Source organism: Ambystoma mexicanum, chromosome 4p (genome assembly GCF_040938575.1).
Source record: "Ambystoma mexicanum isolate Mex_15411 chromosome 4p, UKY_AmexF1_1, whole genome shotgun sequence".
NCBI lineage: Eukaryota > Metazoa > Chordata > Amphibia > Caudata > Ambystomatidae > Ambystoma > Ambystoma mexicanum.
The window spans coordinates 1,233,862,371-1,233,878,638 of NC_090927.1; the positions used below are offsets into that span (position 1 = coordinate 1,233,862,371).

A 16,268-nucleotide genomic window follows, 5' to 3' on the forward strand; every position below is an offset into this window, starting at 1 on the left:
TGCTCCAGTAAAAATCAAATGGATAAATCTGACATTATTGCCCTTCAGGAGACATGGCTAAGGACCACCCCAAAATGGGATAATTATGACATCATTTTATCACCAGCCAAGGCATCTCCAAGAGGTAGAGCAACCTCTGGCTTACCGGTAGCAGTGAAAAAAAGTGCTGGATTTTCTATTCAATCTTGGGCGAGTCTGAATATTTATACTCAACTAGTTCAAATAAATAGCTTTAATAAAATAATTGCCCTAATAAATCTGTACAGGAATCCAGCTGGAATGGATGACGATAGATTTTATAAAGCATTGATAGCTATGCTTGACGGCATCTCCATGACCGCAAGTGTTTCTACTACTATAATTATGGGCGATCTGAATTTAGACTGCATCAACTCGGGGCCCAGGGCGCGATAGAGGGAGGTCATTAGATGGAAAACATTAATGATTGATCGTAATTTTAAAATGGCTAATGGGTCTTTTTTGGGCGATGTGCCACCTAAAATTACATGGAGGAGAGGGAACTCTCAAAGTATCATTGATTATATTTATTTAGATGATCGTTTATTCACAACAGTGGATACATTAGAAATTATACAACAACCTAATGGTGATCATCATATGCTCTCCCTAACTTGGTCTTGGTTCCAGGGATTTAATGTGATGCACTCTAAATTCTATAGGCAATCTCTGATTGTTAATAATGCCAAAACACGTTTCCGTTGGTGTGCGGACAACTTACAAGTGTTGAACAACAAACTCAGTCAGCGAAACTTGACTGGAGGCGTGGAGCAGTACACTGAGATCCTGAATAATTTTAAGTATTCATTGCTGTCAGCTCATGCTAAAACCTTCCATCACAAACAATGTTTTGATCAGGAGTTAAGAGCTAGAAAAGCAGAATGTTATGTTATTTTGCATCTATATAGCGCCTTATGTACCATTCGTATGATCTCAAGGCGTGAAGAGAAAAAAAGCATAATGAATCTTGCGGTTACTGAGAGATCCAGGGCATTGAAATCAGCTAAGTGCCGTTATCGTAATTGGACAAGAGGTTGGTGCGCGCGTGGTGGTATCAACATGACAGTGAGGCCATGCCGAAATCATTGTATAATAAGAATTCTGCGCAAACTTGGCAACTCTTGAACAACGCACAATGCAATATCCAAGGCAGTAGCCAGATAAATGGCGTTTCTGAACATCAATGGTTAGAACATTACACTAATTTATATGCAAATCCAACATTTGATGATATGACACTTTCCTACAAACCACACAAGGTTTGGAATCTGCATTTTACTGAAGAAACTATTGAGGTCATAATTAAAAAATTGAGTGGATTGAGAGCAATGGGACCCGATGGTCTGAGTAACTAGGTTTAAAGAAGATCCTATAAATTGGGCCTGTATCCTTTATAACATTTTTCCAAAAATAGTCTTAGAACGATCCCTTCCACTATCATGGTGCAAATCATTGATAGTCCCAATTTTTAAGAAAGGTGGTCGTTCCTTCCCTACCAGCTACAGGCCCATAACCAAGCTGGATGCACCGGGAAAAGTTTTTGCCCGCAGTGTGCTACGAGATCTAAATGCATGGACCAAGACATACCAGCAGAGAGATCCTAACCAAACGGGATTTGTGGCTGGAATGGGGAAGGGAATAAACCTTCTAGTCTTAATGCAATAAAGGAACACGCCCTGTTGCCAAAACAACCAATTTACTTTTCATTTATAGACTTACACTCTGCTTTCGACTCGGTACCCCGAGTCCTATTAATGACCAAATTAAAGAAAGCAAATTGCCCACCAACATTGCATGATATTATTCAAGCTTTTCACTCCAACACCGCTGTTCAGATACGATTGACCACAGGTTAACATAGGTTCACACAGCGAGAGGGCTTCAGCCCTTTTCAATGTGTATGTACATGAAGCTTGAGAGGAATTTAGGCATATTAACTCCGATTCACCCAAATTAAATACACAAGTTGTACAAAATGACTAAAATTTAGACGTCTAAATTTTAGTCATTTTGTACAACTTGTGTATTAGGATTAGAAAGTATATTAAGTTTATTCATCCTTTATGTCTGTTTTCCTTGTTGGTTTTCTGTTACGTATAACCCTGCCTTATTTTCCCTGACACTGAGCACTGTACCTTAATTTTGTGTGCCTTCGTAATATGTTTGACATCCCCTATTAAAACTATGTTTATTTATGTTCATGCATATGGTTCTTGATATAACTGCTGTCTCTACAGATTAATGCTGTCTTGTAAATATATATATGTGTGACAATAAGTTTCCAACCTATCTTTGAGGTTAGAGTAGTGAGGGGTAAGCAATTCTCTAGTGTCAGTTTTCTGACACATCTATAGATTCCCTTGTTAATGTTATCAAGACTTAACATTGAATCTTAACATTTGTGTTTAATACCATGTAAATATGTATGTAAATTAATCAATTTGTCGAATAGGAATTTCATATTATCAAATTGATCTTATTATTGTTAAACAATTGTATTACCATTGAAAAGGTGATTTATCAGCTAATGCAATAAAAAAAACACTAAGCAACACATAGTAATGACATCTTATTTTAAAGTGCACAATGGACTTTTTGTATGTTTTAATAATAAAGTATGTTTATCATATTTTACTGACCTGGAGCCTCGTGACAGAGGCATTAAATTATAAAAGTAATAAACCAGAGATAGGATCAATTTGCACACAGCATCTGCCTCCTAAATGAAAAAACAAAACAAAAGGAAGATAAGTGTTGAAATAGGTTATGATATTCTCACTAAGCATTCGTAAGCAAAACATTTCAAAATGTCAATTATAGGAACAGTTACAAAACATTTTAGAGCGGCCCATGCCCAGTGGTAATTTAAAAGTAGTTTTTAAATGAATTCATATAACACCTATGCCTTGTACCTTTACTAGTCATGGTTTTCTAACTATTTGCCTGTTCTGCTCTGCATTGTTCAGTTGGATACAACTATTGTGGATTTTCATGTGCTCCGTTGGCATCTGGTTTGCCCATTTAGAACCTGTACTGCGAATTATGGTATTTCTAAATCTAGCTTGCTTCTGAAAACCTTTTGGCTGCCTCTGTGCCTATACCGGCTGCCTATTTATGGACTTGACTTATTCTGCCATCCATCAGACCTGTTTCCTCTGCTGTCCTCTTTTTGTGACCCCACTGATTCCCTGCTTTCTTACCTCCTCCTTTATAAATCTCCTTCCTTCTTGGTGACTTTAATATGCATCTATCATCCTTCCATTGCACGTGTCCTTTTCTTTTACTGATTCTTCCCATTCATTTCAATTGCCCACCTCTGCTTCTGTCATTTCTAATATATCCGTTCATTATATTTGTTCTACTTTATAAACTGATTCTTGTTTCATTTTTCTTTCTTCTCTTCTGTTAATCTATTCCTTTCTTTAGCTTTTATGCTTCCCGCTGTACCCTTTAATAACATTTTCTTTTTTGAATCAATATCTTTTTTGTTTTTATCTGTTTGTTATACAATAAAACACAAACAAACAAAATAGCCAAAACTGGGTTACAGCACGTCAAAGGTGTCATGGTACATATATAAAGATCACAGGTGGACGAGAGAAGGCAGCGTTGGGCAATAATTCCATCCTATACTTGATGGGAAGGATTCCACGCTCTATGGCGATACATTGTTCATCCCTCACTCGTCTCCTACCCATCCCCCCCCACGCTCTTTGGAATTCCCAAGGACAACCTCTGGCATTATAAATTCGGCTTTCCAGGGATGCACATCTGTCAACCTCTGTGGCCCAACGGCTAAAGCTTAGTCTTTCCGCAGAGGCCCACATTGCAGCTATGAGCCTCTTCCCCAGCCCCAGCACCACAGCAAGGAATGTGTTCTCATGTCAGGTGAACTCCACTTCCCCCCAGATTCCCAATACACAATTTTCGGGTCTTGCAGAACTTGTGACCTCAGCCCCCCAGATGTCTCCTAAATTGAGTCGCAGCTCCAAACCATGTGGAAGAAGGTGCCCTCTGCCCTCCCACATCTCAGGCACACCACGCTGTCCACAACCCCCGACCGTGCCATCGCTGCCCGGAAGTAATATGCCTGGTGTAATATTTTGTATTGGATTAGGCAAAGCCTGGCAGCTTTTCCGATGTCCCGTTGAAACAGGAGTGCTTCCACTCACTTCTCAGACTCCAGTGGACCCACATCCCTCTCCCACTTCTCTAAGTCTGGACAGCTCCTGGGCCCTGAAAGGTACCCGATACAGCGTGTAAGTGACCTTCATTCCAATTTGTTCTGGGAAAAGGTTAGATTCCAGGGAGGAGTATTTCAGAAGCCCTTCTAACACAGGGAACTGAAAGCAGATGGCGTGCATTCATTGCAGATATCTGTAGTATTCCTTGTTTGGTAACTTAAACATATCCTGCAATGTGCCAAATGCGATAAGACGCCCCTCCCGCACTACATCCATGAGGGCCCGAACTCCTTGCTCCTCCCAGCTCAAAAAATGGCGCCTTTTCAGGATTTCAGGGATGTACCTGTTATTCCAGAGGGGTTGGTCCAGCGTCGGCTTGTCTCCCCAGCCGATGTAGTGGTGAACATCCGCCCAAGTTTGCCGGATATGCCGTGCCCTGCTCTGCATGTCTGAGGTCTACTTCCCATTCCTGTACAACACTTGCAAGGGCGTTTTAGGTCATATTCTCTTTCTCCCCTAGCCCCCATATGGGGAAGCCTAGGGTCACCAGGAAGCCATTCAGTCACTGCCCCCAGTTGCACTACAAGATTATAATTTTGATGCATCATCTTTCTCTTCTTCCTCTTAATGCCTTTTCTTCTTTTTTGTCTTTCTCGAAGGAATTCTCCATCATTCGCTTATCTTTGTTTCCTCTCATAAACCTCAATCTTTCAAACCATACAGAGGAGATTTACTCTAGGACAGTGCTGAGAAATCTCTTGTTCATCGGATCTTATTGCTTTTCCCACTCTTCACATTCCGAATATCTTGATTGTTTATTCAAAAAAACTGCTCAAACTCATTTCCTCTTCATCTCATGTGTCCTCTTTTCTCAATTCACTAAACTCTTCTGTCTCCTTCTTCCCCTGATCCATCTCTTAACTCTACCATCTCTTCCTCTGACTGCCTCTTACTTTACCTCTAAGATTGATAATATGGCTTGCAGCCCTGCATCGGCCAGGCAGATATGGTTGGTAACAGCTTGCATGCCCGAGTCTAAGTATGCCTGAGTGAAGCGAGGACCTTGGTGAGGGTTGGGGGCCATTACCGGCCATGTCTGCCCGCGGACACTGGGGGTGACAGCCATTCGCACCCCAGGGTTTATCCAGTGTGCGAATGGTTTATTTCGTTTTCTCTGGAGATTGGCTGTGCTTATTGCATCTTTATTCGTCTTGATCTATCTGGCACATTTGATAAGGTGGATCACGCCGTTCTCCTCTTGGCATTCACAATACTCTTCTGTCTTTGTTCTCTTTGACCGCACATATACTGTACCATGGGCTGCAAACTCCTCTTCTCTATGGTGTTATGCAAGGTTCAGTACTTGGTCCTCTTCATTTCCATTCTTTCTGCTATTATCCAGTTATTCGTTTTTTCATGTCACTTTTCTGCCAACTATTCTCATTTGCCTCCTTTTCTGACTCACTACATTCATCTACTTCAGATTGTCTGCTCTTAAACTTTCAATACTTTCTCACTCTCTTCACCTCAACCCTTCTAAAATGGAGATTCTATTTGTCAATGCCTCCTCGGCTTATGATGGTTGTCCTCAATTATCTATTTCTTTCCATCAGGATTCTGTTGCCCAGTAATTTTCTACTTGTAATTTAGGTGTTCTCTTTGATACCTCAGTTTTTCCTATTCATAGCTCTAGTCTTGCCTGGTCCTGCTACCTTATAATATTTGCAAAATCATGTGTTACCTTCTCAGTTGGCCACACTCTTTCTCTGACTTTGGTGGTCTCTCGTCTTGACTGCTATTCTTAACTTGTCAAGTTGCCAGCTTGTGCCCAATCGTCTTCAATATATCTTTTATTCTGTTGGAAATTTACTTTGTGTACTTCCCCCTCAACCCAGATTCTCATACTGATCTTTCCTTACACGCACTTCATTGGCTCCCATTAACAGATCATCTTGAGTTTCATTTTCTCTGCACTGTAGTCTTTGACCTGCCCCCTGCCTGCCCCCTCCAGACCCCATCTCTCCTCTCTGGTAACAGTCTGTGCCCCTTGTTAGACAATTTGTGCCTCTTCTTTTCGTTTGACAAATTCATCCTACTCCTGCTACGTGTGCAATTTTATTTTCGTTCTTTTGCTTTAAGTCCCTAAACTCTGGAATGCTTTCCCCCTATTTCTGTACCATCCTCTTCTACGTTATGTAGCGTTCACCCCCTCTTACAACTCATCTTTTAAAGTTCTTCTTGAATGAAAGTCGTTCCTCATGATTGATCGCTTATATAAACGGTTATTCTTTTATACCAATATATGTTATTTTTCACAGCGCTTTGACAAAAGCGCTCTATAAATTCAAACAATATCTGCAAGTTTTCCACATTGGAATGTCCTTTTCTTTACACCGCACATATGTATTTGCTATCTGAAAAGAGTGTATAACAAATCAATGGTCCAAATTGTAAACTTTATATTAACAAGTGCAGTGGTTAATTTTACCATAAGCACTCTAACAATATAAGATCAACAGGACACAAATGACGCAGAATGGCATTTCAAAACCTTCATTATGTTCCAAGTTGGGTTGGAATAACACCTCTAGGACCGTAGGGGTCAGTGACTGAACTCACAAAGGAACCTTTTAAATGAAACCTCTTCTGATGGCGGTAGAATAAAACAAAGTGGAATATTCCTAAAAGACCTAACAACAAATGTTCCCCAATCGGTTATTTACAGTTTCATTGCTATAGCCATCAGTGAACTTCTTTGTCCCACTCATCGTCCAGTGATATTGCACCCAGACTGATTATTGTGTTTCTTGACTTCTTTGGATTTCCCTCTGCACACCAGGGCTGTAAGTAGCTGAGCCAGGCTTTTGGATGTAGCAAACATCTACCAGCAATAATGTATTATTCACCCTTACCTTGGGGGATACTTTACCAGCAGGAATTGTGATGCCATCCTACCAGGGTACTAATGTTAACAACAAACATTTCTTTAGTCTTTGGTTTAGGCTAGGGTCTGGAAAATAGCTCCAGTAGGCTTGGTGTTCTTTCTTTAGCTTTAGTATCCACAAGGTACTTGGCTAAGAACCACAGCAGAATTCCTTGCACTCTGACCCTGGTTAGGGATTGAGGTTTAGCCATCAGTAAACATTGGCTTCTCCATTTCTCCTTCTCTGGCTCTGCAAATGCACCTTCTCCCTCATTTATGTTTCAATATATGCAGCTCACCTCCTTTGTAAGGGATCAGAATCTTCTAAATTAACTAATCTTGCAGGACATTTCTTCATTCTCTGTGTGCTATAAGACTGGCCAAGATTCTCTAGGGTTTCCCTTTTTTAGGGAGAATTCTCTTATAAGGCTAATTTCCCAAACCTAGTGAGTCCCCCAGCAGCTTTGCTGGATTTTTGGGGTTTGTTTTATTCTCCTGCTAAGAGTGAGACTCTTTTCCTCCAACTCTTAGGCATGATTTGAGGTATGTCTTTGACTTGTATTGTGCGTATGGGCTATGGGGTTTTCTTTTTACTCCATAGGGTATCATCTATTTTATGTGTATGTGTTACACAGCACCCTCAGTGGTGCAGTAACACAGGGGTATCATAGTGACCCCCAAACATAGACTCCATACCCTGGGACTGACTACTGTCTCCCAGGGCATGTAAAGTCATCATTGACTTTACTAGCCCTAAATTGTGAACAGAACCAGTACAAACCATCATATTGTGGAAGTACTGAAAGAACAAGTTACTCTCTTACCTGGTAACGTTCTTTCGATGGGATGGTCCGACGACGTATTCCATATCTATGACAGGTAATGTCCACAGCTGTGCTGCTTTGGAAAATGTTCGGCGTCTGCGTCGATGACGTCGATGCGCCATCCCCGAGGACCTCCTCCGACAGCCGACGTCACCCGATGTGATAAGTAGGACGCACGACGCCCGTAGCCTCAGTTGTAGTTTTTTCCCCCAAAACGTGCAACACCAGTTTTCTGCCAGTCAGACACACAAGGCCTTGCGGAACGCAAGCTGCAATTGCATAAGAAATTCTGCAGCGGGGAAGGTAGGGAGGGAGCGATATTGAATACGTCATCGGACCATCCCATCGAAAGAACGTTACCAGGTAAGAGAGTAACTTGTTCTTCGAGGGGATTGGGTCCTCCGACGTATTCCATATCTATGACAGACTCCCAAAGCAGTATCAAGCAAGGAGGCGGGAAAAGAATTTAGAACACAAATTTAGCATGCCCAATCAAATTGCGGAATAAAGGACTACCTTGCCAAAGGCCAGATCCTGCCCTTGGATGGAATCGAGGGAGTAGTGACATACAAAAGTATGTACCGAAGCCCAGGTGGCTGCATCACAGATGTGACTAATAGGAAGACCCCTCTGCAGGGCAGTAGATGCAGCCACTCCCCTGTTAGAATGGGCCCGCAAGCCAGCCCGAGAGACCTTACCCGCCTAGCGGTAACACTCGGAGATAGCTAAAATAATCCAACGAGACAAAGTCTGTTTCGTCACAGCTTGTCCCAAACGCTTTCCAGCGTAACCAATGAAAAGTTGATCGTCCACTCTGACCCGGGACATGCGCGAAATATAAAAGCTCAACGCTCTCCTAGGATCAAGCCTATAGAGCCTCTCGTCTTCCTTACTAGGATGTGGAGAAGGATATTACGCCGGAAGAACAACCTTCTGGCTCAAATGAAATTCCGAAACCACCTTCAGAAGAAAGGAAGGATGAACTCTAAGGACAACCCTGTCCTTATGAAACAGTGAAGGGTGGCTTAACTGAAAGTGCATGCAACTCACTCACTCTGCGAGCGGAAGTAACTGCAACCAAAAACACAGTTTTCAGAGTTAACAGTCTCAAAGGGCAAGAATGCAAAGGCTCAAACGAGCACCCATACGAAACTTAAGAACAAGGTTCAAATCCCAACCGGGCACCAGAAAAGGTGACGGAGGGAACACATTAGTGAGCCCTTTCAAAAACTGAGAAATTAAAGGAATCTTAAAATAGGAACATTCTTCAGACGAGCGCTTAAATATGGACAGCGCCGCCAGGTAACCTTTAATGGTCCCCACTTGCAAGCCCCCGTGGGCCAAGGAAAGCAAAAAAGACAGAACAATGGGAATGTCACACTCAAAAGGATCCACCTTCTTAACTCTGCACCAGTCGCAGAACTTTCTCCAACCGCAACGGTACAGAGACTTTGTTGCCGGCCGCCTGGCCGAGAGCAACACCTCCATCACGTCTTCAGGGAGGTCCCAATCCTTATACCTGAAGCTTTCAGAAGCCAAGCGTGAAGGTTGAGGGATCTGACCTTTGGATGGAGAACCTGACGCCCCTCCCGTGAGAGCAGATCGTCTCGGTAGGGAAGACAATGTGGAGGGCAGGTGGACAAGTCGAGAAGGTCCGGGTACCACGTCCTCTTGGCCCACGCCAGAGCAATGAGGATCATCCGGGAACCGAACCTCCGTAACCTCCTTTATACTTGCGGGATGACGGGGACTGGAGGAAACGCGTACAGCAGTGGGAATGACCACTCCACCACGAACGCGTCTGCTAAGGCTCCTTTTGGAGGAAATTCCTGCGAGCAGAACCTCTCGCACTTCCGGTTGACACTGGAGGCGAAGAGATCCACTTGAGGGGTCCCCCAAAGGGCGAAGATCTCCAGGAGAATCTCCTGAGCCAGTTCCCACTCGTGAGAGATCGTGCTCTGCCTGCTCAGAGCGTCCGCCGTCTCGTTGTCGTCTCCGGCCAGATGAACTGCGAAGTTCGAAACTTCCTGCTGGATGGCCCAGAACTCGAGCTGCATCGCCTCCCTGCACAGAGGAAGTGACCCTGCCCCCCCCCTTTTTGTTGAGGTAGTGCATGGCCACCGTGTTGTCCGTTAGAATCAGGACATTCTTTCCTCGCACAGTCGGCAGAAAAGCCTTCAGGCCAATCCTGACGACCCTCAGCACCAACAGATTGATATGGAGTCTGGACTCCGACGGAGACCAACGACCGCTGACTGTCAACTCGTTGGCATGAGCTCCCCATCCCGTGAGGGATGCGTCCGTCACCCCTGGCCAGGGCAGCCAAAATGGGGCCCCCTTCATCAGATTGCCTTCGACGGCCCATCACAGAAGGTCCTGGGTGACCGAGGGCGGCACCTAAACAGGGTCCGACAGCCTGCCGGAAGACTGAGACCACTGGAGCTTGAGTGCCCACTGCAAAGATCTCACCCGCAGACGAGCCTCTGGCACCAGAAGAATGCAGGATGCCATGAGGCCGAGCAGTCTCAAGAACTCGGACGCTGGGAGATTCTGGGCAAGTTGAAACTTGTGCACCATCTGCTGAATGTGTAGAGCCCTCACCTGGGGAGGAAAACACTGCCCCAGGGATGTGTCAAGCACTGCTCCGATGTACTGGAGCCGCTGTGTTGGCATCAAATGGGACTTCTTTAAATTGAGGGAGAAGCTCAGCTTGTGAAGGGAGTGGCAGGTGACGGACAGATGATCCAGGACTTGATCGGGAGAGCTCCCCCTGATCAACCAATCGTCCAGGTAGGGGTAGACGTGAATCCCCCCTTTCCTGAGATGCGCTGCCACCACCACCATGAGCTTGGTGAAAACCCTCTGGGCGGAGGTCAATCCGAACGGCAGGACCCGAAACTGAAAGTGCGAGTCGCCAACCGCGAACCTCAGGTACTTCTTGTGCTTGGGATGGATCGGCAGATGGAAGCAAGCGTCCTTGAGGTCAAGAGACACCAACCAGTCCTGAAGCTGAAGGGCCTGGAGGACTTGAGAGAGAGTAACCATCTTGAACTTGTCCTTCCTGAGGAGTTTGTTCAAACCGCGCAAGTCCATGATGGGTCTCAATCCCCCGTCTTTCTACGAAACCAAAAAATAAGGGGAATATCATCCCTTGTTCCTCTCCGCTACAGGCACCAGTTCCATGGCGCCTTTCTCCAGCAGGGCTTGAATTTTCTGCGCAAGGAGCGGATCCGGACTCTTCAAAGAGAGGTTCCCAGGTGGATTGTCGTGAGGCCTCTGCCGAAAAGGAAGACAGTAGCCGTGGGTTATGATCTCCAGAACCCACACATCTGAAGTGATGGCACGCCACTCTACAAGATGCTGCGCCAGCCTTCCCCCCCCAACCGGCGAACCATGGGACCTGGCATCATGACTGAGGGCAAAGAGGTAACTGCCCGAGTGGCCTTGGCACCTCGAGTACCTTGTTTTCCACCTCTGGCACTCTTACAGTGGCCTCTTTGACTGACAGCTCCTTTTGCTTTACTGAAGGACGAGTATTAGCGAAAGGAACCTCCCCTCCATTGTTGTCCCCTAGGACGAAAAGGCGGAGGTTGTCAAACTGCAGCGCCCAACGACTTTGCTGCAGCTTTGGAGGTCTGCAACCTCTCAAAGCTCTCGTCAGCCTTGCTGCCAAAAAGATATTCACCGTCAAAGGGCATGTTGAGGAGCCGGGACTGCACATCAGGAGCGAACCCAGACTTCCGCAACCACGCAAACCTGCGTATTACAGTGCTCGCCGCCATGGACCGGCTGACACAATCTGCCATGTCCAAACCCGACTGAACGGCCTCACACATGGCATCCTTGCCATCCTGAACCATAGCAAGGAAACCATCCCGTTCGTCCCCTTCGGGAATATGTTCAGCCGCTAATGCAACACAGTTCCACAAAGTGTGTGTGAAATGAGACAAGGCACATATGGAGTTGGCCGTCTGAAGCGCCATACCCCCTGAAGAAAACACTTTCTTCGCCCAGCCGTCAAAACGTTTGTCGTCCCTATCCAGGGGGATGGTAGGATACGACGCCTGCTTCGCCGGAGCCGTAGCCGCCTGCACCACCAAACTCTCCGGAGTGGGGTGGCTGGACAAGTAGCAGGGGTCGCTACTGGCTGGACGGTATTTTCGTGACAAAGCCTTGCCCACTGCCGGGAGACTCTCCGGAGAGATTGCAAGCCGCCGCCACCCTTCTCTGCAGAGCCATATAAAACGGCAGTACCGGGTCAGTGGGGGGACCAAGATCAAGGATGTCCGTGAGATCATCCTGAACAAACTCCCCTGGGGGAGCAGACCATCCCAAGTACTCGGTGACCCGAGACATAAGGCGCCGCTATGAAGAATCGGCATGAGTGCCAGGCTCCGGCCTACAAAACTCCACCTCCGGAGAGGTGTCCAGTCCACTGGCATCATGCAGTGACTGCCTCAGGTCATCAAACTGGCTATGTCCCGAGAGAAGCTTATCTGGTACCGTAACCGGAACCAAGCCTTCATCAGAGCCTTTATCACCCTCTGAAATGTACTTCAGGCGGTAAGAGGAAGACACCTGGGGGCCAAAGCTATGCCTGACCTTAGCCAGTGCCTTTCTAGGGGCTAACCCCGTACCACGGGGCCCCTCCGACACCACCGCCTCGAAAGGCGTTGAGGGCGCCGAACGAGTCGGCGCCAGCGTCGAGAGAATCGGCGTCAGCTGCAGCGCCTCCAGCATCGACGGCATCGACACAGGCCTCGAAGCCGGAGCGTGTCTCTCGACGACCTAGGCCCCGACAGCGTGGATGACCCCCTCGGAGGTGGAGCCTCAAGAGAAATTGTCGACAACCTCGGCGCCACAGGCGTCGACGTCTTCCTCAAAGACGGCCCAGGATCACGCGGTCTCGAGCGCGTCGAGGACCGGCTACCCTTGTCCGAGCGCGACCTTTCCCGCGAGCCGTGCCGTCCACCCGAGTCCGGAGGCGTACGAGCGGTGTCTCCCGACCGGTGCCCTGCGATTTAAGAATCGCTAACATCTGTTTCCCGAAGGAAGCCCATTCCTCCGGTGTCGCTTGCATGGTGGGATAAGCGACCCGCCGACGGGCGGAGTCCTCGGAAGAGGACGGGGAAGGTGACCGATGCCGGCGCTTCCGGGAATGCCTCGAAGAGGCAGAGGAGTTGCGAGACCGACTCCTGGAAGGAGACCCACTGGACTTATGACGATGATGCGGAGAGTGCATCTCGAGTCATCCGTCGAAAGCCCCGTAGACCTTGACTTCCGGGGCTTAGACACCCGACCTACCGACAACTACTTCTTGCGCTCCCGCAAGGCCTTGGCCATGAGCGACTGGCAGTCGACACAGTCGTCCGTATCGTGGGCCTCCCCGAGGCACCAGAGGCAGGCGTTGTGCGAGTCCCTGACCGACATCTTGGACCCACAGTCCGCGCATTTATTGAAGCCCGGACACGGGGTTGAAGACGAAGTAGACATCGTCACAAACAGGTTTTCACAAAAACCGAACAGGTTCAACGAACCGACAAGAATACAGCAAACTCCAAAGAGTCGAGGCGTACCGAGATTCACGAAGCGAACACGTTCGCGGAAAAAACGGAACGGAGGCTACAGGCGTCGTGCATCCTACTTATCACATCGGGTGATGTCGGCCGTCGGAAGAGGTCCTCGGGGACGGCGCATCAACGTCATCGACGCAGGACGCAGACGCCGAAAATTATCCGAAGCAGCACAGCTGTGGACATTACCTATCATAGATATGGAATACGTCGGAGGACCCAATCCCCTCGAAGGGGTTAATTATATTGCCCCTGGGTCTGTTTTCAAGGGGGCACCGCCCAGTCCACCCTTGTCGAGTTTCTGGCTGGTGGCAGTGGTTACCACACAAAATATTCCACCGGAATATTCTCTACGGAATTTTTGCATTGATTTTAAACGCACCACTTTTTGGTGCAATGTTAAAGATACCGCTGGTTTATTTATTTAATATTAAATCAACGGTTGGGTCTTTTGCCGGAACTCTGTTCTAAAATGGCGTTCGTGTCCGTCTCTGTAACTCTGACCAAGGTCGAGCCCTTTGTTCCACTTTTTGTCGGGCTTCTCCACAGAAGCCCTCCAAATGGTGCCACTCTGTCTGGGTTCCACAGGATGTGTGGGGAGGGGAATTGGCACCCTGGACTGCGTTGCCTTAGCAACTCAAGTCGCACTCTATTCTGATTGGCCCAGTGGTGAGCCGCCCGGCTCACCACTTAGCATGTTTGAGTGACAGCTAGGCTGTTGAATGGGGGTTTTTCTGCATAAAAGCAGGGCCTTTGGGACTGGAACTTCAGAAGTCGCCACAGGACCTAAGAATCCAGAGAGGGAAGCAGCTGAGCCATCTGCAACGACGACACCACCGGTGAAGCCCTGCTGCAACCAACTCACCACTTTCCCAACGACAAGAGAAGATCTTCTGCTGGACGAGTCTTCTTCCTCTGAGCCGGTGGGATCAACCAGTTTGCCCCTTTCGCCTTCCAAAGACGTCTCTTGGTCGAATCGCCCGTGCCATGCACCCCGGCGGCCGGATAGCCAAGCTTCACCACTTTGACCACGAATAAAAGGAACGCACCTTTTACCGACAAACTCCTCGGCAGCTTTCATCCCTGTGCAGTGCATCGACTCCACGTTTCCTCCTCAACGAGATCCTCTCTTCCCCTGGTCGAAACTACGAACTGCAAGCTCTGCCAGGAACAACTGCGACCGCTGGAGCTTCCTCTCTCTTTAAAGTACTGTGTCCTGCCTGGCCTCCCTTTCTTCGGTTTGCCCAAGGTGACCCTTATATCCTCGGCTTTCCAACTGGGTTGGCCCCAGACCTTCTAACTTTACCTTCTTGAATCACCCCAACCTCTCTTGAACATTCTGCAAAGACTTTTAGTGCATTTTAAACTATGTGATCCTGGGCACATTTCGCTTTGCTCCATTTAAAGTGGGCCTGGCCTATGAACTTTGGCTCTACAATGTACACTGCCTTTATTCCCTTGCTGAGAACTCCTAAAAGTGTTGGGACCGGTTTTATTTCTATGCTCTGCCTTTTTCTCTCCCTTTCATTTAACTATTGGAGTGCCATCTAGGTTACGCGCTCACATCTGTTTTAACAAATCATGGTGTTTTAACTCTGACTTGTCTAATAGTTATCAAGGGAGGTGTGTATACTTTACCTGACTCTGTTTTAACTTACTTTTGATTTAGAGTGCTAGTATATTACCTAAAGTGTGTTTTAAATAAATAATTATATACTTTTTATACAAAGCTCTGGTCAGTGTTTGTTTGCTCTACTGTGTTTTTAGCCATATTGTGTATACTCTATATACTGCCCTACTCTTCTTGAGAGAAGTCTGACTGCTCAACCACAGCTACCAAGTAAATCTGGGTGGTGCAGACTGCTACCAATTGGGTTTACTGCTTACTCCTGTAGTCTTAATCTTTTTGCAGTGTTCCCCAAGGGAACTGCACAGGATTCTGCCTAACACCCTTCCCCACATTCATGATTTTATATGCTGTGGCTTTCATTCCTTGAGGTCTTCCAATTATTTGATGGGTTGACAATATCTTAAAGCTACAGTCTTTCAGCGTAGGGGGAGACAAAACTGTCATACAATCTGCAGCTGGAAGCAAACACTTTAGATACATGTGGGTAATCCAAGAGCAAGATTTACTGCCCCTTCTACTGCCCTGAAATACTGATGACCAGCTCTATGCTAGTTTATGTAGAGAGGGCCTGATTGCACGCCATGTCTGATTTGAACAGTGTCAAACAGAGAATCACACATCAATTTCAGGTAATGGTAAACCAGTGATTTATTTGCTTACAAGTTAAAGAAACACAGCTTCTAGGCATAGCTCTTAGAGCAGCGTACACCTCTTCTCCAGTTATCTCTCCTTTCGGTGCTGCGCCCCATAGAATACAGTTGAGTCCCACGATGTCTTAGTTACTTACCTATAAATGTATTTCTCCAGCATTGGTATCTTTCATAGATTCAGATGCTTGAATATTCCCCGTCGTCAGACTGGGAATCCTCGGTGATGAAAATGAATTATTAAAATGTTTTAATATACATTACGTCTCCCCTAGAGAATGCATGTAGATACTCCATTGTGGCTTATGAGCCACTCCATTGTGTAGTCCCTCCACCTCACTTTGGTCCTTTATGGCCCCAACCAATGAGGTGGCAGGGCTTAAACTCCGCCCCAAGCAGCCATCTTCAGATTTTGAACTGTAGGAACTACAGTATGATGGGTGCTGAGCATAGGAGCAGCCTCTCAGGG

At 46.7% G+C, this 16,268-nt stretch overlaps 1 protein-coding gene across 5 annotated transcripts in view; it reads right to left on the reverse strand.

The window, feature by feature from the left end:
* TTC13 (tetratricopeptide repeat domain 13) overlaps positions 1–16,268 on the reverse strand; it is a 1,871,796-nt gene that overhangs the window by 172,731 nt on the left and 1,682,797 nt on the right. For all 5 annotated transcript variants that reach the window (XM_069606893.1, XM_069606895.1, XM_069606894.1 and 2 more), the window contains one exon: positions 2,658–2,737. In XM_069606893.1, coding sequence (XP_069462994.1) covers positions 2,658–2,737 — 80 coding nt within the window. The remainder of the gene's footprint in view (positions 1–2,657; positions 2,738–16,268) is intronic.